Source organism: Lepidothrix coronata, unplaced genomic scaffold (genome assembly GCF_001604755.1).
Source record: "Lepidothrix coronata isolate B3197 unplaced genomic scaffold, Lepidothrix_coronata-1.0 Scaffold97, whole genome shotgun sequence".
Classification (NCBI taxonomy): Eukaryota; Metazoa; Chordata; class Aves; order Passeriformes; family Pipridae; genus Lepidothrix; species Lepidothrix coronata.
This window is the reverse complement of record NW_016690277.1, coordinates 3,101,885-3,125,936: the sequence shown is the minus strand read 5'-3', so window position 1 is coordinate 3,125,936 and position 24,052 is coordinate 3,101,885. Positions and strand designations below refer to the sequence as shown.

Genomic DNA, 24,052 nt, shown 5'->3' with positions numbered 1-24,052 from the left:
ATAACAGCAGCATGCAAAATGCTTTGCTGCTTTTTTAAAGCTGTAGTGTTTCATATTTAAAAGTTAGACAATATCTCTGCTTTTCTCATTCAGCAGGCACTGTGCATTATGATACAAACTAATATTTTTTCACAAAACCCTTCTTTTTTTCCCCTCAAAGCTATTTTACTCATTTTTCAGTGATCAGTGCACATGCTGGTCCTTTTTCTCTCCACCTTCCCACTGCAGGCTTTGCTCAGCCTCCTGACTCTCCATTCAAACATCAGGAGTGAGTGTAATGTGACAACTTAGTGGATGAGCCCCCTCTCCCAGCCCCTTTGTCTAGCTTGCCTGACAGACACTTAGGAGCAGAATTCATCCAATTATGCTGTTCCTCATCCCTTATTGCTACCTCCCAATCCCTCCAAGCTCACACTAATTTTTATAGTGTAAGCACAAATGCACATGTACAATAGTTTATCTTGGCAACTAAAAGACAAAGACCATTAGGGCAGGTCCAGAATTGGAGAATGGTTACTGAAAAAAAATGTTCAAAACAGAAATCTTTATGAGTTCAAATAATTTAGCTACTTTCCCATTGTTACAGGAGTACCACAAAGTAAAACTTAGCAGCACTTGTAATGACTACAACTACAGAGCTCACGTTTCACGGGTTTGTAGATATTTAATTTTCTTGAGAGAATACTTCATTTGATCATGAAGTGCTTTATAACACATCCTATTTAGATTACAAGACGCTGTCTAGTCTGAGGGGGGTGCTCTTAGGTAGCACTACACTACCAATAAGAAAAAATAATATTAGTACTGGTATTGCGTATTTGAATTTTCTGCCCTTTGTCAGGCCATCCCATACTGCTCTCACACACACACACATCAAGGACCTGCTGCTATGCCTTAACTGAAAGCCAAACTGTGCAGGTAAAGCCCGTGCAATATAGAGTAAACCATAGAGTAGAGGAACAAATACTGCCTGGGAGTTGGGACCTACCAGCCTCAATTCCTCAAGGAGACTGCAGAGTATTTGCTGTTCATTGCTGATTCTAGGGACAGAAGTTTATGTAGCTCAGCAGGGAATGGCCACAGACTGAATGAGTTCTCTTGGTTTCCTCAGTGATGGAACTGAGATGCAGGCAAATAGAACCACCTGACACACAATCTCAAAACGATGCTGGGCCTGTTCAAAGTTCCATCTCATCCTTAAACAAACACAGGAGCCCGATTCACCCATTCAGACAATGTTACTGCAGCCATAAAAGATAATCTGCTGTCATCTTTTCTTTCAGGATAAAAAGCTTTCTGCTGCCTCTCAATATAATGTTGTAAGAGTTTTTTTGTCAAAACAGTGAGGTCAAAAGACTGCTCTGCTATTAAACCTTTCTGCATCTTAAATTTCTTCTACTTCATATGTCACAGGCTCCTTTCAGTTTGCTGACCTGGGGAGGTTCACAGGACAATGCCTCAGCGTCCAGAGTGACAGGACAGGAAACAGGCACTTCTCAGGCACCTTTCTCACATTGTCACAGTGTTTTACTGCAAGTCACAATCAACCTGATACTATGAGAGAAACAACCAGAAATAAGAAAATCAAGGAGGGAATGACACAGAGAGGGCATAACATTTTTCTAGTACCTGATATTCACAAACCCAGAGAAGGACAGCCCTGCAGACACCACCAGATTCAAAGCTACCTTTTCCCAAGACTAGGGCCTGAAGCACATCCCATACAGCCTCTCTCCATTCCTAAATGCTCTTTCTGAGATGGCCCAAGCTGTCTAAATGGGAAATTAATTTCTTATCTATCTTCTAATGCATACTATTGCCTTTTGTCTCTCTCAAATAATAACGTCCCATGAGGCAACGGACCTTATGTGTGTTACTTAAACTTACATATATGTATTTGTTTTGCTACTTCAACCTTGTCTAGCAAAACAGTTATCTTATCAAAGACAGATACTGGTCTAGTGTGACACAATCAGCTTTTGTTAAAAACACATTGCATTTTATCCGATTTTCCATGTAACTCCATGTCCTTGAATTACCCTTTTCCTTCAAAAGGTGTTCAAAGACTTGCTTAGTTCTGAGGTCAGACATCCATAGCCATCCTCAACCCAATTACTTATAAATCTCTGTCCTTGACTTCTGTCTTAGGTCAGACAATATATTTTTTTATATAGCTGGGCCTTAAATATGATGGTCAAATGTTTTTCAACAGAAAAATCAGCTTTCAACTGAATGAAAATGCCCTTGGAAAGATTCTGACTTTTCACTGAAATGTCAAGCATCTAAACCCAAAAACATTTTCAACTGAGAAATCAAAGATATTTCTATTACAAATGTTATTTTAGCATCTTGCAGAAATTTAGTTCAAGTCCCTCACTCTGAGCAGAGCTTTTCTGGGGGTGGAATAGTCAAGAACTACTAGACAGAATCCACAATAACACCCACCATCATGCACATATACAGAAAATAATATTTAAAAAGGGGCAGACAGAGAGCTCTTGTCTGCAGTCTAGAGGTGTGTATGCCAAAAATAGCAGAGACAGCTGCTCCAGTGGTGCTCTGGAAGCAAATTATTAGCTATAGAGTCAAAAAATACATATTTTTAGTAAAGATGCCAATCTCTCATCTAGATCATGGCAATGCCAATGATCCAAATGGATGAAAGGAAATTGGCCCTCCATGGAACTTCTGTGGACTGCTGAAGTGTAACTAAAGAAAGGAAACTTCATTTAAGTCTTTCATGACACTGATACCCACAAATCATCACACACTAGATATCAGCTACTGCCACACTCTTAAGCCTTCTGGACAAAAAGTTATCAGGTTTCTGGAGTCCATACCTAGTATCTGTTACAGCTCACTAACTCCCCAGAAACTGAGCATCTGTCCCTGGAAGAGAAAGTGCCAGGCAGAGGAATTGGGAACACCCTGCCCTAAACAGCTCTCTCCTTCACTGCTGCTTTCCTAGGTCCAGACACCTCCAGCTGACCACACACACAGGTTTGCTCTAACTCACTGGGGAGCAGAGGAAGTAGCATCACTGGGCTGGGCAGAAAGGAGGGAAAAGCAATCCTTGCCCAGGAGAATCAGAGACTGTGCTAAACACCAGGGTGAGAACTGGATAGCACAGAAGTGAATAAAGACATCATAGAGATAAGATGGCCCCAGCTATCCAGGGCAATCTAGGGCCACCTACAAAACTAGTTACTGTAAATACTGCCACAACCTGGTAACTTTACTGCTGTTCTCCAGTGAAACTTTCATCATCATGATGCTCATGAAGATTGAGTCTAGTTCAGCTTTAAGTCAGGTTCTCTGACAGTACTGAAGGTATCTATTGCCTGGGACACCTATTGTGAGCAACACCTGCAGTAAAATAAACATTTGAGCATCTGAAAGCTGTACATCACTAATCACGTTCTGGCTGGGATAGAGCTTTCCCTGTGCACCTTGCTACAGCATCCTAACAACAGTCCTGCAGAGACAGAAATCTTTGCTCTGGTGCCAATTTCCATGAGATTTCAATGTGATTTGGATATTTTTCCAGAATAAGAGATAATAGTCCATTACTATAAATTGTATTCTTATGTACTAGAGACAGGATTTAAAAAAAAAAAATTACTTTAAAACTAAATACTTTGCACAAAGCATTTTTCTCAATATACTAAATGTTAAATGCTTTTTGTTGACAAACTTCAAGCTATTATAATTGAGTACAGAGCCAATACAGTATTGTAAACTCATCCAAGAACTACAGGTTCACACACAAAGACAATGAAGTACTTATTCCACTAGTGGAGGACAAAGAGGAGCTTAGATGATGTGCTCCCCCAGAATGTTAGCAAGACAAATGAAGCAGAGCTAAGTAACTAGAAAGACAGGGTTTAGCAAGTGTAGTCACAGAGACATAACCTGGGACAACCAGGCACAAAAGATTAAATATTTCCTCAGGTACTAAATCAACCAACTTTCCAGAGGGAATTAACTTGAACAAGTACTTCTATGACTTTCCTAGTGCTGAACACCTTTTAAATGTGCTAACTAATTAAATTTATAAAGCCTAAATTTTAGGCTGCACAGGGCCCTTTACATTATCAAGGCTGAACTCCTGGACATCAGGACACTTAAGTCTCACCTTGTATTGATTTCAGAAATTTATGTGTGCCAAAGGGTACCAGGTATGAGAAAGTTATCCCTTCCCAATCAGAAAATACCAACAATGGAGAGTTCATTACTTCCTTTAGGAATATGTTCCACTGGTTAGTCACTGTTAAAACATCTTGTGTGCTTTAGCACAGATTTAGTTTATTGTCTGCATTAAGTTATTTTTAAATGAATATTCCAGCATCACATTGGGGTATTTTTCATGAAAAGGTTCTTAAAGAGTCCCTTAAGTCACTATTTCACTTTGTCCTTTATTTTTAGTATTTTGAGAGAAGAAAGAGGGGGCTCTTTCCTAGATACTTCCCAAATTTTTGATAAGCATTTCAAAACATAGACCACCACATCAGACACAGTGTTCCAGCACTGGCCTCAGTAGTGTCTAACACGAAGGTTGGCACACTACTTTTATTCCCTGCTCACTGGGGGAAAGCAACACAAGGAAACAGTGAGCAGGGAATAAAAGTAGTGTGCCAACCTTCGTGTTAGACACTACTGAGGCCAGTGCTGGCCTTGTGTTGCTTTCCTTAGAGCTCATGAAAAGTCTTGGAGCTACGACCCACAAGCACTACAGGGAAGTCTGGCCCTCCCTGCTTGTTTGTTTTCAGGAATGCAGTTACAGGAAACATTTGAATGAACAGCTTACCAGGCATTCAAGGTATATCAACTCATGGCAGTTCTCCAAGGGCAATTATTCTTTTAGGTCTATCAACCAGTCAATTCTTAACTAATTTAATGTGTGTCTTATTGATACTGTAGAGAGATAATTTCATCATAATGCCGTTTCAAATGCCTTAACAAAGCTTATTAAATGCAGGTCATTTTTATCAGATTAGTAATTTCATCTCAGGATAAAATTAGATTGGTCTGACAAGATCTATTTTCTATAGAAACAGCCTGAGCAGCCTTATATGTAGGTTAAATACATGTTATTGTCTCTGTGTTACAATTCTCTTCTTCTTTGAAAGACACAAGAAAAAAGTTCCAAGATATAGACCTAAAATGGTCTATATCTCCAAGAGGTTGGAGAAGGTTACTAATACCAAACACCAGAAAATAAGTCTATCTTTACAATTTTTATTATGTAGTTTTAAACTAGTTATTATTCACTAATAAAAACGCATAACTTTTGACAATTTACAATATTAAGCCTATTTGATACTTACTGCCCAGATTTCACTGTAAATTGGCTGAAGATAAATGTAGCCTACTTTAAAATAATTTCCTGGAAATTTAAATAATGTCTAGTGAAAGGCAATAAAAATTCCCAATTTTGACAAAACCAAGACATTTATTTGAACCTTTGCTCTTCCTTTTCCTTTTTTTATTTTAAGAATTTGACTTGAACTTTCCAGGCAGCTCATTTCCTGAGAAAGCAGTGCAAGCTCTATAGCTTCTAAGGGTGGACCTTGATGCCAGCAATTTCTATACTGCAGTGTTACATAAAATTCATTAAGTACTCAAAAATATGACTGCTACTGCTAAGATACCCAGTGAACTTATCAGTATGTTTTAAGTTTCCATGCTTTCTACAGGTTTTCTGGGAGGCTCAGGTTTCTGCTTTGTTGGGGGGTTTTGTTTCGTTTGGGTTTTTTTTATTTTTTTAAGGTGCCATCATGGATTTTGATTTAAAAAATTATTAGAGGTTATCCTTCTCCTGACACATAAAAAGTGACCTTCTATTTGGATAAAATAACAAGGCAAATCTAGATGTAGTGGTCCATACCAGAGTACTGGAAAGCCTTGCTCAGTCAGGTGTCTCTGGCAGTACTGCACACCTCATGTTGACAGGGGCTTGGAGGACTGTGTGACCTCAGACACTGCCTGACGTGCTAAGGAAGGCCTTGCCTTGGGACTCTTAATGGTGAAGCTCTGCACAAGAGCTTATTACAGTTCAACAGGAACAATTCAGCCCTTAGACCTCACAAAACCGACATCACCTCAGTTTGAAGGACAAATCAAAATAACATGTACTGTATTTGGATTTTCACTTCCAAACACCTGCCACGACTTTAGCAGTTCACACACAGTGATTCTTGTCCACTGCCTTAGCTCGTATGGAAAGCTGGAGGCATGTCATGCCTGGTGCTGCTCAAAGCTCTTCCATTTGGGGAAACACGGGTCCTGAGAAGATTTCAGTTCTTTGCTTTATGTTCTGTTCACTGCCCTGGAGTGCTGTGGTTGTTACTGAGATAGCTCCAGCCATGCCATTGCAGAAGACAGTTCTTTACAGGACCATGCTATCCATGCTCCCCTCACTGGCTTAGAAGTCATTTTGATATCTGACACGTCTTAGTCAAAGGCACTCCAGGAAACCAAAGCAAGCAAGGCTGCTAAATTATAAATAAAATAAATCCTGAAAGCTGAAACCTCAGAGCAGAAAGGGCCATGCTTTGCTTCCCTTCCACAGCAGACTGCAGAGCTATGTAAGTGTGCTAGAGGCAGTTAACTGCACTGCTGAAAAACGGGTCCCCTCTGCACGCAACAAAATTCTGTAAGAATTCTGAGATGTCAAGGGCGTCCAAGTGACCAAATTCCTTCTTATGTTTTCTCACGGGGGAAAATAGATCAATGGGATTAATTATTTAAATGTTGCCATCCAATTCATCTGTCAACAGCAGCTGCCAAGCAATAATTTGACTATAGTTTTATGTGGGGAAAAAAATAGCTGCAAAAAAAAGGAGGTAAACTGAGCATAAGGTCACACAGAGTTAGGCTTTTGAATAGAAGTGTAAACCTATAAGTGTAGGTCTAAATCAATTAAAATGTGAAGGTATTTGGAAGTGAGCCATTACAGTGAAATCTGAGTAGCAAACAGTTTTGAAATCAGATCTGGATTGGGAGTTGAGAGCAGGGATTGTCAGAGATGGGAAAGGAAAAGAAAAGCAGTGATCTCAATAAATGCGCTTCTTAACCAAGTCACATTCATAGAATAACTACACCTGCTCATGCACAGTATTGCTGGCTTTTGTATTATGAGCAGCTCATGACTGAAACCCCAATAAGTGACCTCTCTATCTGCAATAAAACCCAGAATGAGAAAGCCTGATGCTCGTTCGTGCACCGTGCATTCCCCACCTCCGTCACTGCCTGTGTTTGTGCCCGTGCCAGCACCAGTACATGTGCACAGTGTATTGCAGTAATAAATAGAAGGAATCACGCCACCATAGAAGTCACTTGTCACACTGCCTTGTTCCCACCCTCCCCACGTTTCTCAAACCTGCTCCACCACAGCTCCCTGTCCTCACTCCACACACCATTCTCCAGCATTCCCAGCTCACAGGAAAGCCTCTTGTGCTCAGACAGTTATCCTGCTCCAGGCTGGGACAGTGATACAAGCACTGAGATGAGCCACCCCAGCTGGAAATCTAGCATTTGCTTTTGCCATTTCTGTCTTATATTTGATAAGCTTCTCTGCTGATCAAAAGGCAGTTTGATCTCTTAATATGTATCTTCTGTTATTTTAATCTGCCACTTTTCATAAACAAAGTATCCAGTTTACCTATTCAGAATTTTAAGCTCTAATTTGAATTGAGTATTGAATATTAGGATAAATATCTCATATTTCTTTCTGTGTTCACTAATTTTTATTTATTGGATATGTGCCATAATTCATTATCCTCAATTGTTCTTTGCACTGGAATTTGGTTTTCTAACTGGTCTTTATCTGATTTAAAATATCCTTACAACAGCAAAGATCTGGCTTGCCAAAAGGCTGCTTTCTTTGGATTACAGCAAAACCTATTCCTGGGCAATGTGTTTTCACTTCTTCAACACCGAGCCCCCTCCACTTCTTAATGTGCTTTCTTCACAAACCTATTAGAGACTTCCAACTTCATCCAGCTAGCTAATTGTGCATATAACATGGATTACACATTGGTAAAAGCTCCTAGAGGATCTGAAGACAATCTCTGGACCAATCTGCTCACGGGAGTAGAGATTTTCAGAGGCTATATTAAACTGAACAAGCTTTCTATTAACAAGACTCCATAAAGGCTGTCCTGCTCTCAGTGGCACAGCACAGCGAGACTTAAAGATTGCTTATTTTGAGCCAGTCCCAGCACCTCACACTCATTACCAAACCAGTCAGAAGTACAACATGCTACTGAGTAAAATACACTTCTGCAAAAGGGCTAAACCATGTCCTGAACTTGTCACATAGCTTTGGAATCTACTTCCATACCTGAAATGAGCATGGTTTCTCACAGTCACACAATCAAATAAGCAATGATGTATTTCCATGTTCTCCGATTGCTGTCAGTGTGGCCAAGGGCTTCACCCAGCACAGGCCACCTTGCTATCCTGCTTTCACGTTCTACACCCACCCCTGATTACAGTTCTGTTTGTACACTCATGCTGGGCCAAGAGACAGCACTCTGCTCTGAACTCTTACCATACCAAACAGTCATCAAAAAGCTTTTTCAGAATTTTCCTTTTCCTTGGGGCTACTATTTTCTTTCACTTCTGGCATGACACCAGTCTCCTTATTTACTCTTTATGCCATAGTCTTCTGAGAAGGGAAGAGAGATTCTGTTATCTTTATACAGATTTTTTTTTTCTAAAAGATACATTGAATTATCACTCTTGTTTCTGGTTTTGTTAATATTTTACAAAAACAAGCAAGCATCAGAATAAAAGCCATGCTGCTCCTCCAAGACTTCCTCCATGTTTGTATCTCATCCTTCTACAAAATTGTGCAAGAAATTCCTTATAGGATTTTCTCCTAAGGGATCATATTTCCCTTTCAAGTTGTACCTTTATAACTGTGAGAGCATCCTTTGACTCTTGGCAATGCTGAAGCTGGAGATTTGTCAGAAACAGTCTCCACAGATCTGTGAACTATTTTAACTGTTATTGCGCTGTTATATCTAACGCAGTGATAAAATATCTCATTTGATTTCCTGAAAAAACGCCAAATAATTATTTTTCTAGTTGAAGACAATTTTGGTGTGCTGGCTTTAGCTTTCAATCCGCATCACCAGAGGCCCATAGCAAAAAATATTACTCCAGCTGCTGCTTACAAAGTTCTAGCAGCCATTTTATTGCCTTGCTTTCACTGCAGTATTTTAGTTTTAGTAGAATGATGTCCATTTGTTTGGAAAGTCTTGTTCCCCACTCTTTCCACCACCATCCTGGTCCCAAAGTTCTTCTGTTACAGAGTAGAGACACTACAACCATTGCTACCCTCAGGACCTGCCTTAGTAAGTGCAAATTCATTGTACCTGATATATTTTATTGATGTTTCTAAAAGCTTTATCACTTTCCCTTTGAGTCAGACTTTCCCTCTCCTCCTCTGTGATGCAACTGAAGTAATTCATTTGAACAAAACCAATTTGTACATATACTTTGCTGCATTTCATCTTTAAGGTTTACTCTCCCTGTATGTTGAAATGATTCGACTCGTGGTGCCACTGCCATTAAATTGTCATTAGCAAGGTGTGTAACCACTGCCAGTCCTCATTCTTCACACATCTGTTCTCTGGAATACCTCTCGGGCAGATGGCGATGCCAAGGACAATCTCATGGAACACAATCTTCCACACAGAGTGCAAAAATCCCTCCTAAGTTGCCTGTGCCTCTAAATTCGTTCCCTCTGCCAGCACCGGGGTTCAAGCATTTTATACACTGACTGTGCTTCATGTGAAGAGCTTCAAAGTGATCTCATCTGAGGCAGCTGGCACCTGAGACTTTCTAAGGCTTTAAGGGTCTATGCATAGCCAGGTCACAGCAGTGTTCATCCTTCCTAATGCAATAATTTAGCTTACTCATGCCATAGGTATCTCCAGTTTTGTAGTCATGCTAAATGTACCATCTGCAGAAGTTCCTTTTCTGCAGGAAAAGAAACCTTATTGCCAAGCTATGGGTAGACTGGTTTTGCAGTGTCCTGAGAAGTTTTCTGTACCTTCACACATGCCAGGAAATATTTTTAATGAAATTTTCCAAGGTGAAATTTCTTTTTATGAATCCCATGTTCACTCACGTTTTCACAAGCTTAATGATTTTAAAGTTTTCATTTCTGCTGCTGGATTGGCACCATAGTTATTACACAGAAATTTATACGCTTTTTATCTTTTTTTTTATTCTAAATGCATTTAATATAATATTTCCTAATTATAAAAATAGATGCCTTTCATACACTCTTATTTTTCCTAGGTGTGGAGGATGTTGTGCTTGACTTCTTATATTTTGCCTCATGAATTCTACATTCTCATGTCCTGAGGCAAGATTCATTTCACCAGGTTTTAGATCCTTAATTATTAGCCACCTAAGTCTAAATTCGTTTAGACTCTTTTATAGTTGATAGAGGGAAAGAAATTCATTCTAATCTCAGTTCATTCCAATCCTGCAGTGCTGGATTTAACTGCATTGGGATTTGGCCATTTCTCTTTATTGAGGAAACAGTAAGACTGGTAGGTTAGATGTCCTTCAGATATCCAACTGCAGGGTGTCTGCGGACAGGGGTGACAAATCCTACCAATGATGTCAACTGAAAATCACACATACACTTCAGAAGAGTCACATGCATGTCATCAATGCTGATGGCAACACAGTCTGACTTCCCTGTGTGTGGAGCTGACTCATGTGCATCTCTGTTGGTGCAAGTTAGTTGGTTGTATTTTTGTTCATGCTTTCCATTTGTTTGAGGTTTTGGGTTTGTTGTTGGTTTTGTTTGGTTTGTTTGTTTGGACGGTTTTAGGAGGGTATTAAGGAGGTTGGGGTTTTGGGGGTTTTTTTTTGGTAGATGAAGGGTCATTTCCTTGTTACTATACAACTGATGGCAGCGAAGTTTTTACTTCTTCTCTTTATCTGCCTCACATAGTCTGCATCTTACAAAGCTCTTTCTAATGTTAATTTGTCTGACATTATTGCCTCTTTGTATATTGCTTTTGAATCTTATATGAGTATTCTCCCATCCTCTGCAAAATCTATCCTTCTATTTTCAAAAGTAGCTGCAGTGCCATTCATCAGTTATATAAGCAAGTCTCTACTTATGTTTTAAGATTTTTTTTTCTTATGTGGAGGTGTTCTATTCAAAATATAATAGGCTTCAAATATCTAGAGTAAGATGTCTGTTTTCCTCTCTGCTTTAGTGAGCTCACAACTAAAGACTGGTCTGCAAATATCCCAGACATTTTACTCAGCACATGTAAGAGAACAAGCCACTTCTCAGTCTGCAGCTACTCATGTATAAAAAGATCTGACTAAGAACAGTTCTATTAACTTCCTCCATTTTTCCCACATCTCTGCAATACTTCCAGTTTCAAAGTTGAAAGCAGAAAATTTTCAGCCATATTCTGCATGACAGTCAGAGTTAATTCTTAGGGTCTGACATTATATCTGGGTCTAGGATCTAAGTCAGACAGACTTTCCTGTAAGGACACATTGGACTAGATTTTATTAATACTGATTTTCATCATCCTCCCTTCTCTCAGACATGAGAAAGAGAGAAGGAATCTTATCAAAAAAAGACCTGATTACTTGACTTTGCAGAGCAACTGTATGACTCCTTTTATCTTCAGTTGTTTAATATTTTAAGTTAGAGCAGGAATTTTCAAATTTTTTTACACCTCTCTATAAAAACATTACAAAGTCACAACTAACTAGAGCAGATTTTGCTAGAAACTATAAGTTTAAATATCATTTAGACCAGATTTAGTGATTCCTTCTCCACTTTCTCCACAGTGCAGATCAGGTTATCTTGTTAAATCACTGCAGATCTCATGGTCTTTTCAAAAACATAATTCTTATTCTAACAATTAAACCTAACACAACCATTGCCCAAGTTTTCAACTCCAATAACTCCCCATCCTCTGGTACGTAAGAAAACAGCATCCTCTCTTGCAAGAGCCAGGAGGAGAGCCCCCTGTAAAACACCTCTCCTTTGGGTCATTTTAATCCTCTGTGCATGCACTTAAGACCCGGCGATGTCTCTGAGCCTCCCCAGCTCAGTCACGCACACAAGCTGTGCTATAAAGTACACAAATAATCTCAGTCAGCTGGTAGCAGGAGTCAGCCACGTGCAGAACTCAGCCAGATAAAAGTTTCATGGTTTGCCTGCTCCCACTCAAACACTACCAAAATGGAAATGTTTGATCTTTAGGCTAACACATAGCTAATACCAAATCAGCCTTTAAAAAAACCAGCACACACAAACCGAACAAAGAGCAAAACCTCAGTTGTCATTATCACAGAAAATAGGTTAAAGAATAGAAGTGACATCTTTACTTCAATACATTTCTTGTGTATATTTCTTCATAAGCACAACAAAAAGTAATATTAAACTCAAAAGTAATCTACAAAATAAAAATATTTGCAAAAGCGACACTAAAACAAAAGCTGCAAATCTCAAGAAATCTTAAAAACATTGGACAAAAGATGGATTTGGGGAGTGGTGGCATTAAGTTCTAGAGACTCATGCCTACAGCAGAAATATAGCACCCAGCAGTAGACTATCAAATAACATACATGTAACAAATGTGTACTTATACCAGTTTGATACAGGAGAATATTCTCTGGAAAATTTGCCATATGTAATTTTGGCTAGTATCACAAGAATTCATGTGCTTTGGGGCTATTTAATAGTAAATATAGTGTGAGCAAGTTTGCCCTTAGAGAGGATGGGACTGCCTTCAGTTACAGAGCCCCCATTATGTGATGAGGCAAAACTCATGCCATCTTTTGGGCCAAATGCAGGGCTTTACAGAACTGCCTTATGTATTTCCAACTGTGACTACATCTGCTGCTTTGCTGGGGGCTGGGGGGGTGTTTGTTTTGGGATTTTTTTGTTGCTGTGGTTGGTTTTTGTCACGAGTTCCCCCTTGAACAAGTTATTTCTCTCTTACTATGATGTTTTTCACAGCAGAGTCACAGCTGTACTAGAATTTTGTTCCTCCAACAAAAGAAAAGTGAACCAAGTCAAAACAGGCACAACATTTTTACAAGAGTATATTCCCCTATCTGAACATGCTAATGCTATTTAATCAAAAAGACAAGTAGTGATTTTTGCCAACACCCTCAACATTCGGAGGAACATGTCAATTTAACAAAGTGCGGTCACAGAAATTTTTAGGTTCTGATTTTTCCTCCTAATATAATGTCAAAATTAGTTTTACATCTCAGAATTTTGTGCATAATGAAAACCTAAACATTCTGCAACATGGCTAGTGTCAGCAGTGCTTCTCATCAAATTTACCTGAGACTTCTCACTTGAAAAGAGTCTTTCAGGTTTCTGTATTTTTGTGAAGCAGGAGGAAGATTTCCATAATACATGTTTGTTTCAGACATAATATTAAAGAAAAGCACATCACACAATTCCATGGTTTGGTTCCTCAGGAGATTATTTTTAAATGCACTGCACTTAGAGCAGAGACCTCACATTCCACCTTGAAGATGGCTTTTGCCATTTCTTTGAAACTCTAGTCTAAACTAGATCACATTGGAAACTTGGGCCTTTTTGCAAGAGTGTGAATAACCAAACCACTTCTCAGTGTCAAGAGCTAAATTCTGAAGGTCCTGCTGCTACCGAGCACACAGGACCCCCCCCCCCAGCCCTTATTTGAATTGTTCAGCCCCAGCAAACACCCTCCCTGTGGTGTAACTCGGGGCCACATGGTTCACACACTTGCCTTCTGTGCTCATTGCTGGGCAGCACGGCACAGGACAGGGCAGAGGCAAACTCAGAAGAGACACAAGCTGAATCAGCAAGGGGGAAACAGATTCAGATGTCAGGTATCAGTGAGACAGAAAGGGAGAGGAACTGTGCCTGGCTAGTGGTGAGGGAAGACAAACTGCTTGGGCAAAGGGAAGGTCAAATAGCAAAGAGAGGACCCAGGGTAACCATTTCTGGCATGAGAACCAAGAGTGGAAGCCTGGAGATCAACAGGAAAATCGGTATTTTATTATAAAAGCAATGCATGGTAACATGCCAGTGCTGTATAAGGATTAAAATTCTATGCACGTGCAAATACTGGCATCCTGAATTCAGTTTCACAACTTAGAAGTTACCACCTTTACAATATTAATGATGTTGTTTAACACAGTGTGTTGTATGGTTTTGTCTGAGCCATGCAGGTGGGCTGCTCTGCCCACAGAGGGGTGAAGTGCAAACCTCTCCTGCTATCTTCTGCCTGTCCCTGATTAGGCAAGCATGAATTTGGTTCAACTGTAATTTCTGAGTTATGCCAAGAGGTTACACTTAGGCTGCTTTAAAAATTGGAAGAAACTTGGTGTAATAGAAAAAGATAGGTTTTGCACTATTTAAATTACTTCTCCCTGGAGATGTAACCAGAGCAGCTGGAGTGTGATAAGACTTCTTGCCAGCCTTAAAATGCTGTAGACCCACGTCTGATACACTTTTGAAATGCCAGTGCAGCACACGGATTTTTCTTCCTCTTCTATGCTGCACTAAACGAGGTGATTATGTCTGTAATGCTATAAAGCAACTGTGTCAACAGTAAAGAGGAAACATTTATGGCATAGGTTATTAAAACAATGAAAAATAGGCCAGTGCAGTTTAAGTTCCTTTAGTGGGCTGAATAATAACTAGTTAAATAAGGAACAAAGATAAATAATTTATTACAGAATCATCACAACAAGCACAAGAAAATTGCATTCACTTTAAACTGCATCTCAAGAGGCTTCAAAGCAGAAGCATGGATAATACACAATGAATGTGTCAGAGCACATGCAAAAGTAAGGGGATTTAGAGAACCTGTTGTGAAATGAAGTAATCACTCAAATCCAGGACATTGCTGTACACACACACAGCAACCAGTTACATACACAAGACACGAGATTTTATGTTAAAAGTAGTAGTGGCTCAAAGGACTGCAGGCTACTGTGGTGGCTGGGTAGATTGCCTGCTTCAGCATGCAGCCCCTACTGCTGCATGGGAAAAACAGGACTTGCTTTTACGGAGTGGTAGAAAAGCTCATTATGAAGTTATAAGACTCCTTACAAATAAGGCCTAGCTCAGACACCATCAGATTAAGAAATGTAGAGGAATATTCATCTTCAGTTACTTATTCTGGAAGAGAATAAAAGAAGAGAGCAGACAGAACTCAGTACAATCAAATGCAACTTCCACTACAAGCCTGTATTTTTCACACTCAGTCTGACAGCTCAGTTCAAACAGTTCAAGTTGTTTGTAACAACAAAGCAAATATTTCCAAAGATTAAAAACCAAAAGTTAGGCTTGTATTTCCATTTTTGGCCTTTTAATTAGGCTTATCTGAAGTGCTGAAAACAGAACAACTCTAATTGATGGCTTTCATACTTTGCTTTTTAATAATAGCTCTTAACTGCTTGGCAGTTTGGAGGTTTCAAATAAGACTGGGAATTGATCAGAAGAGGATTTTCGGCTTGATTTTACTCCACCAGAAATGAGACAATCTAAACCTTCCCCACACAATTTGATCTCACGAGATTCCCACCTTGATCATGGCTCTGATAAGAATATTGAAATCTCACCATTTTTTTTGAACCAGACTCAATTAATGTTTCACACTAACTCAATATATGACCTTGGATAAAGAAATCAACCAATTTTCCAGCAGCTCCAGCTTAACTTTAAAAAAAAAAAAATACAAATGCACACACACAAACTCCATACACTATAGAACAACTTCCATGGCTGCAGTACAGAGACCAGAACAAGTTATTTGGCCTTTCAATTTGTAACTGAGATCATAAGCATATTTTACATAACAGTTTCTTCAGGATAAAGAATTTGTGCATTGTATGTAAAGCAGTGAGACCAACACTGAAAGCAAAGGAGGCACTGGTGTGATTAGGTCTAAGAGCCAGTGTTTCTCCCTCAATATTTCTACAATATTGCAGCAGAACTTGAATCGCTACTCAGTGTTACGTTTGTTCCTCTCTTCTTTAAGGAAGCAGGGAGAAAGAGTGGGGAAGATGGCACAAGCAAGGAAGCAAGAGAAAGGAGCAGGGCAGAGAAAGTGGGACAACAAATCAATAAAGCAAATTTTTCCTAGCAGCAAAAATAGCTGACAGATCTGCTTGCCAAAGAACACTGAAAATTACTTTGCGAGTAAAAGTAGCAGAGAAGATAAGTCGGCTTGAGGGACTCGCGGGAGAGCTGGTATTGACAGATACACAGATGATGTAATTGCTCGAGATGAACGGGTTTTTCTTTTATCTCAGAAAAGCACTTCTGGATGAAAAGACTAGAAAGACAGGTGTGAGACAATAGCACAAAGCCTCTTTCTTACTTAATTTTATATAAAGAAGCATTGATGTATCAAGTGTAAAACAAATGTGTTGAATGCTGAAAGTAAAGTATTACAGAGAACAGCTTATGAACACTCCCAGCAATAAAGAAACTTAATATTTGATGAAATACACTTTGTCTATTGAAGAAATGCACTGACTTTACAAAAGATCGAGTATATGTAAGAAAATGTTCCCTACTGTTCTTACATAAATTGGCTGATAGAGTGGCATCTTAAATTGTCCTGTTTACTCTTCTAGTCTACTGTTTGTTTAAAGTGTGATCTCTTATGCAATTTTAACAGGAAACAATCTAGTACACTCTTCCTCTCTTCCAGCTCCTGCTGCATCTGTGTATCCCATGACATATTCCCTTCAGCCATTCTGGTACCCTTTCAAAACAGGTTTTGAGCATCAAATCGTTTGGGGTTTGTTCTGGGGTTTCTTTTTTGGTTTGGGTTTTTTTGCTATTCCTGAGGAATATTAGATAAGAACTGGTGACAGGTGAATGTATGCAGTAGTGGGCAGGTAAAGAGAGAGTCTTTTCTATATTTCCATTTAGTTAGATGATTTCTGTGTGCTTTAAAATGAAATTTCTTCATGTAATAGAGCAGCATGTTGATATCAGTGACCCTACAGGAAATATTCTTTAACAAACCTCACAGATACCTAAAACCTATCTTAACCCACGCTGGTCCACCCCTCACAACAACATTACCTGAATGGTGCAACCCTGTTGCCAGGATTCTGACCAGCCCCACTGCATATGGGGTAAGTACCCACTTGGTTAATTGTCCTCAGGATGTTATCCAAAACCTGCCACTTTTGATCAAACACTTTGGTATAGTCCCTTTTCTAAAAACTTCATACTTTTAGTGTAAGAATTATACAATTTCTTCAGAGTTGTGAAGAAGGGGTCTCGGAAGGTACAGTGCTACATTTCCATTACTGGTCACTAAATACTGTGAGTTTCAAATATGAGTGATATATTCTAAATAATTCAGCCAGATGCTGAAAGTATTGGCTACCCATCAACGATATTCAAGCATTAAAATTATCTAAAATATCTGAAGGGCAGGTTATGTTTCTCAACACTGCTCAAGTGCAGAACATGATAGGCAACTATTTGCTTTAATCAACAATAAGATGGTAAATGAACACCTGAAAAAAAAAGCAAATAATGAAACAAAATGGAAGCAAAATTGCACTAGACTTGTTCTTCATTTAAGCTTTAACAAAAATCCTCCTCAAGAGTCTCTCTTCCACAGATTTTTTTCTTTGTTTGAATACAGGATCCACTCAAGGATGGTGACACAGATTATATCATAAATAATGATGAATTGACCGAAAACTATGAATCGTCTGCTCACATACCAGTGCCAGCACGGGACAGGACAGGCTCCACCCAGGCTACAGGCAAGGAAGATATTCAAGAAGGAGATCTGGGATTAGGAGGGTACAAACTCCAGCTTCAACCCCAGATAAATTCCCTGGCATGAACAGGGAAACGTTAATGACAAGAAAGAAGACTAAAACAAAGAAGCAAAAGATCCTATTATGTGAACAAGAGGCCAGAAAAATGTACTAAGCACAAAAATCAAAGACAACTCAGATTTCACCAAATAAATGCCTGCTCCTCCCATAAAAGTAGTTTACTATCATCAATGTAGTTTACATTTACAACAATGTGCAGGTTTTCTGACTTCAGCAGATGTAGGACAGTATCAGCCCGCTGTAAATACAGTACGGTCATGTGTTGACTGTACCTCTCCCCTCACATGTACCCAGGCCTTTGAATGTTGCTTAGAGTCTTCAGCAAGTTGGAATGGAGAGAAATAGCTTCCTGCTCACATGATGACAGCTCTTCTATACAGCTGGTCCTGAAAAGATCCACAGTTAGCTACTACTCCAGTAGTACTTCAGCCTTGATAGATAAATCTCCCTCATGCTCACAATACAGACTTTTCCTGACAACCAGCCAAATGTCTTCTAAATGCACATATAGCCTAGTCCATACAGGGTTTCACCATGCAGCCTCCAACTGAATATCGACAGTAGGAGGCATTGAAGTCCATAAAATCAGCAACAAACACCCTTTTAGGGCAGCACTGAATGGGCATGACCACTATTTAAACAGCAGTTATTCCTCAAAGCACTTGTAGTTAGGGCCTGGCAACACACAAAGCTTACATGGTGGGAAAAGTTTTGTTGTTTTCAAAGATCATTCTAAACATATGTTTTGATTTAACTGTTTCTGTTGTTATTGTTCAAAGGTAGTTGTTTCTAATCATATATTTCTGCAAAACAGCTATTTCTTAAGACTGTCTGCTCCAAGGACAAACTTGTCTCTCTCTAGTTAAGCTGGGCACTCAATATCACACTAGCAATGAGGAGAGTGGTGGTTAGATATTAAAAAAAATTCCCAAGAGGAGAGTTTATGTATCAAAGTATTAATTCTGCATAAACACAGTAACTGGATGAACAGCTGGTCAGCCATACATACAGCTAAGCTGCCATATACTGCTATCAAGCATTAGTACAGATCAGCTTTGGCACACATCAGCTAAGCAATGCAAAACCAGGGATAGAGCCAGGCTTTCGTTAGAGCACGTGCCTTTTCCCACCACAGAAGTTTCAACTAACTATGCATGATGATATTCGTACTAAGTCAAAGCATCAGGAGTTGTCAAGTAAGATGCTTCTTAGCATACAAAGACAATGGGCAAGCAAGAAATTTGAGATCTAAAAGAATAAAAATCAAGCCATCTCCATTAATAGTCCTAAAGCTGAATATGTCTTGATTTCATCACAGATAGAACCTGAAATACAAATGCAAATATAATCAAGTTTTAGTTATCCTTTTCCAGGCTAATTAATTTCTGGTTAAAAGTGACTATTAAACAGCCATTTTAAGCATAAATTTGAACACTGAAGCTCTACGTGCTGTTATGAAAGATCAGAAGCTTAAACTGGCATTTTATTTTCCCCTAAACACTAATCAAGGAGCTTCAAAGGATCTTAATCCCAACGTGGTTTAAAACAAATAATATTCAGGCATGATAACAAGTTCTTAGAAGAACTAATGAATTTCCAACTCCATGCTTTGCTTTGTTTAGCTGCATGAGGTGGGGAAAGATGCACAGCAGGTTGCAAGCAGGGATGGAGAATGGATAAGGAGGTAAGGTTTTATGGGCAAGTACTGTGCACTGCAGAGCATGCCCTGGGAGACAAAAGAGAACACAGGCAGCATAGGCAGGCAGAGACACACTGCAGTGAGGTGAATATGTGGCAACACAGAGAGAAGGTATTCTCGTAGATGGGCGCTAACACAGGCCTGACTTCAGCAGCCAGACTTTCTGATTTCAATCTTCAGAAGTATTGAGTGCAAGTCAGGCGGCTTCTTAAGCTTCTTGGGAAGCATGGATCCCAGTCTTTACATTATAGTGGAAATCAATAAACTGCTGTAGTATTATGAAGATGCAAAGCTGTATTTCACAATTGCTACACGAACTGGAAATGACAAGCTCTTCACCAACAGTTCTGCTCTTATACTCTACTCTGAAATGCACCCTCCAGCATATTGTATGGGGTTTTTACTGATTTATTTATTGTGCCTATGCCCAGATTTCTCACATTTGTGCAATGTGATAAGTGGAGAGCTCTGGGGTCTGAAATTCTCTGTTTGTAAAAAAAGTCTGTAGCAAATACTTTTCACACTGTTCTACCCAGATGCCTTAAAGGGCTACTTTACTTGGTAAAGAAAGTCATCCCTTCTGACAGAGAAGTCATACTTCCCATCTTCACAGGTCAGATTTTTATGCTAAGACTATCAAGAGGCTGAATCAATGGTCCCAACAGGATGGGTACCATGCTCAACAACTGAAGTATCACTGGCTTTTAGGAAAACTACTAATACGAGCTACAAGCAAACCTGAAGCTTCTACTAAATAGCAATAAGAGTCTCAATTGTCCATTATGCTGTTCAGCCTTCCTATTTCCTAATTTTAAGGTATTCTTTTCATGACATGCAGATCAAGAGAGTTAAAACAACATTAGAACAGATGATATATTTGCATTCAAGAAGAAATTACAACTAGTAATTCTGCATGACTTTAAACAGAAATGGATGTTAAGAGAGGCCTTTAATGTTAATTTACAGTTCATACACGGGAGATTTAAACTACTCAATATCACATAGTGTTTGACTGAATGTGCAAGTCACTCGTGATAAATGTGAAGCTACTCTTCATATCTGAGTTAATCTAATAAAACAGTGCTTGGAAAATGAAATGTAATATATACTGTCAAAATGTAGTGACTACATACTGAGTATGAGGCCAAAATTATAGGAAAGGTGGATATCTGCAATATTACTAAACCTTTCAGGTTTCAGAAGCAATAACTGAAATATTATATTGAACTGTGGACAGCATTGGCTAAGGTTGAAAGCAGTGGAATGAATTCTGGACATACAACACAGCCAGACCAGAAAGACACTGTACTAAAAATATCAGATCACTATGATAGCTTTCACAGAGAAGTGCAACATTTGGTAACCCCACTGAAAGCAGGGGCCAGTGAAACTAAACATCTATGTAGCTGTATTAAAAGCTCAAACTTGTCCATAGTACCACATCAGGGTTATCTCCAAACCAATCAACGCTGTGCATAATTTAAGCCACTAAACTCATTGTATTGAAGCCCTTAGAGCAGGTCACACCCTTTCCACCTACAACTCATTGAAGTACCTTGCTGACCCAGGACAGTCTGTTCAGTGGGTCTTTGTTTCCCTTTCAAAGCTGGTCTGTATTTTGCTATCAGCCAGCAAGTAACGCTGAGCTCGGTGGCAGCCCGAGTGCTGTGTACATTTGGGTACAACACGAATGCAGCAATACACAGACGTCTATTTTAGATGCACATAAACATTACATGTGTGCTTTCAAAATTCTTTCTTCTCAGAGACTGAGAAATCTTAGGATATAAACATTAACCATGAACTTCAGAGAACAATGATACCCTGAATATTCACTTTACAGGTCAGAAAATACTACTTCTAAAGACAAAATTGTTTTCCCCCTATTCCTTCTAGCAAAATGGAAAATAACCCTTTTCTACATCTTAAAGTAAACCAGTTCTGAGCATTTTAAACAACTTAACACAAGAAAGATCATCTCTAGCAATATAGCCCCAACAGACAAATTCTGGTCAGTGAACTATAAATGACTTGTCAAAGCTTTATAAAATAAAGTCTTTCAGAACTTGACAATTCTCCAGTTGATCCAAATTTTCTAAGCAAGTATTAGTTTATCCCACAGTCTTGGTCCCACTATCAGTCAATTTTCAGATCATGAAATCCCCTGCTTCCTTCAGCTCAACAATTAGTTTTTGTGGTAGATATTACTGTTCAGGAGAGTTAGACAAAACAGCTGAACATATCTTCTTGAATACTGGTTTGCTGGTGTTTGGGGGTTTTTGTTCTTGTTAACACACACATTTTTTACACCATAATCACATAGTCAAGTGCACAGTTCCAAACAGTACAACAGAAAACTTTGCTAATGCAGTACTTCTCTCTTTATTCATCCCTTTCAAGCAATTAAAAGAATAAGACAACCTAGTGCAAGCATGGGCATCAGCCAAGCCAAGATCCCCTTCAACAGCCTTGTGGTGCAAGTCACACTTCCAGTTTTAAAACTCCCAACTGAACATCCTGGCATGTGTTTAAAAATGCAGACAAATTCCTCAAAAAGCAAAACAATGTCAGTCAGCTCTGTGGTGCCCACCTATGGCCCAGGTTTGTCTTTCCTCTGTGAAAGGTACAGGGACTTTCCTACAGTTACCCCAAGGTAACCAGGTCTCCAACTTTGGCTCCACTCCTAACAGCTCCTTGGTACCACCAGCATGGGCCCGCTGCAGCTGCATTACTTTCATGGAATTCCACAGCAAAAACCCACAGCCTTCATGTTTCCAATTAGCAAATTGGAATTCCAACCCTTTCAGCTTTCCCACTGTAAACAACCACACTGGCTTCCTCCCACACCAGCCCACCCTGGCTCTGGGCAGAGGAGGCAGCGAGTGCTGCACCACATGTGTAATAAGAATTATTCTGCTCACAAATAATTTTCACCAGTGTCAGAGCAGAGGCCACATTTTCCCCAACTAATTCAGTGTTACTGGTCAACATTATTCCCCTACAAAAATCATATCTGAGGTATGGAAGAACAAATATTGTTTCAGGTCTCAGAGGATCCCAAATCTGAGCATGTCAAATTAACACCATCCTTCTGAGAAACCAGCAGGGCTTGAAATTCTGCTGCAGGAAGCAGCAGAGAATATCCAGGAGTGTTTTCCAGCTACTGTTCTATATCATTGTTTACCACATGCTGCCTGTTTCTGGTATGCTACAGCAAAGGCACATGGACAAATAAAATACTGGTACTTTTTTTATTAAGAACTTGAAACTAGAGAGAGTCATATACATAACAATCTAAACACTGAAAGAAATAACCTTATGCCGTGGAATTGGGCATTACATAAGCCTAGGACATAAGTGAGTTGAAATAGGGTAATATCCCATAAGCATAATGAGATTTCTTATTCCAGAGGTACAGGACCTTTGGAACGCACGCCTGACTGGAAATGAAAATATAAAAGAGAAAGGGACATGAATAAATGAATGATGAAGGAAGGAAAGGGGGAGCAAGGGCAGGAAGAATCAGTGCCAAAGATATTCAAATTGAAAAAGTTGACAAAGATATTCATTGCAATTGCAGGCTAAACTCCAAATTAGGTGTTTGACAGCAGTGTGAGAAACTAAGGGTTAGCTTGAAGAACACTCCTAAAAACTTTGCTGAGCTGTAGATAGTCCTGACACTACAACTGCACTGCAAAATCTTAGGCATTCCACAGGCCTAAAAGGTAGCTGCCAGCTGAAGGATGACCAAATTTAAAGAAAATGAGGAAAAAGAACCCAAGGTGAAAGGCTAATCCTTCAATAGCACTGTTGGCAAAGCAATAAAAGCAACACAAGTTTGATATTTGCAGAAGTGTGGAAAAACAACTGAAGATATAACTTCTTCAGTCTTCCTTATTTCATCTCTCCCTCGTTCACCAGCTGTTCATTTTCTTCACTAAGTTGTCTCTTTCACCATTTCTGGTTTACCTTTACTTTAAGATGAAAACTTTACTTTTCCCCCCCTTGGGCTAGCAAAATTTTATGAAGTCCTATTCTCCCTCTGCATGATATCCACACCCAACGCAGTTTTAACAGTTCTTCAAAAAGCAACTAATACAATGCAAGACTGCATGAACTATATAACTCCTTCCCCAAGTGGGGATCATGCCCAAAACCAGGGTGTCAAATGCATTGCAATATCCTTTAGGCACTTCACTATCACTACAGAGGTTCAGGAGGGCAGGGGGTGCCCCGCACCTGCGGTGGAGGTCTCTATGTAACCTTTGTTGACCTCACCAAGGCTTTCGATACCGTGAGCAGGAAAGGTCTAGGGCAGATTTTGGAATGCTTAGGTTGCCCCCCCCAAGTTTTTTAAAATTATCATCTCACTCCATGAGGATCAACACGGCCAAGTCAGTTATGGCAATGCACCCTCTGAGCCCCTTCTAATAACCAGTGGTGTGAAACAAGGTTGCGTTCTTGCACGAA

General features: G+C 39.4%; 1 protein-coding gene across 1 annotated transcript in view; it reads left to right on the top strand.

The window, feature by feature from the left end:
- Positions 1 to 21,171, top strand: part of SLC9A9 (solute carrier family 9 member A9) — a 186,363-nt gene extending 165,192 nt beyond the window's left edge. Inside the window, exons 15-16 of the mRNA XM_017822413.1 lie at positions 17,055 to 17,160; positions 17,682 to 21,171. Of these exons, the coding sequence (XP_017677902.1) occupies positions 17,055 to 17,160; positions 17,682 to 17,888 (313 nt within the window). The 3' untranslated portion in view covers positions 17,889 to 21,171. The remainder of the gene's footprint in view (positions 1 to 17,054; positions 17,161 to 17,681) is intronic.
- The last annotated feature ends 2,881 nt before the right edge of the window (positions 21,172 to 24,052 follow it).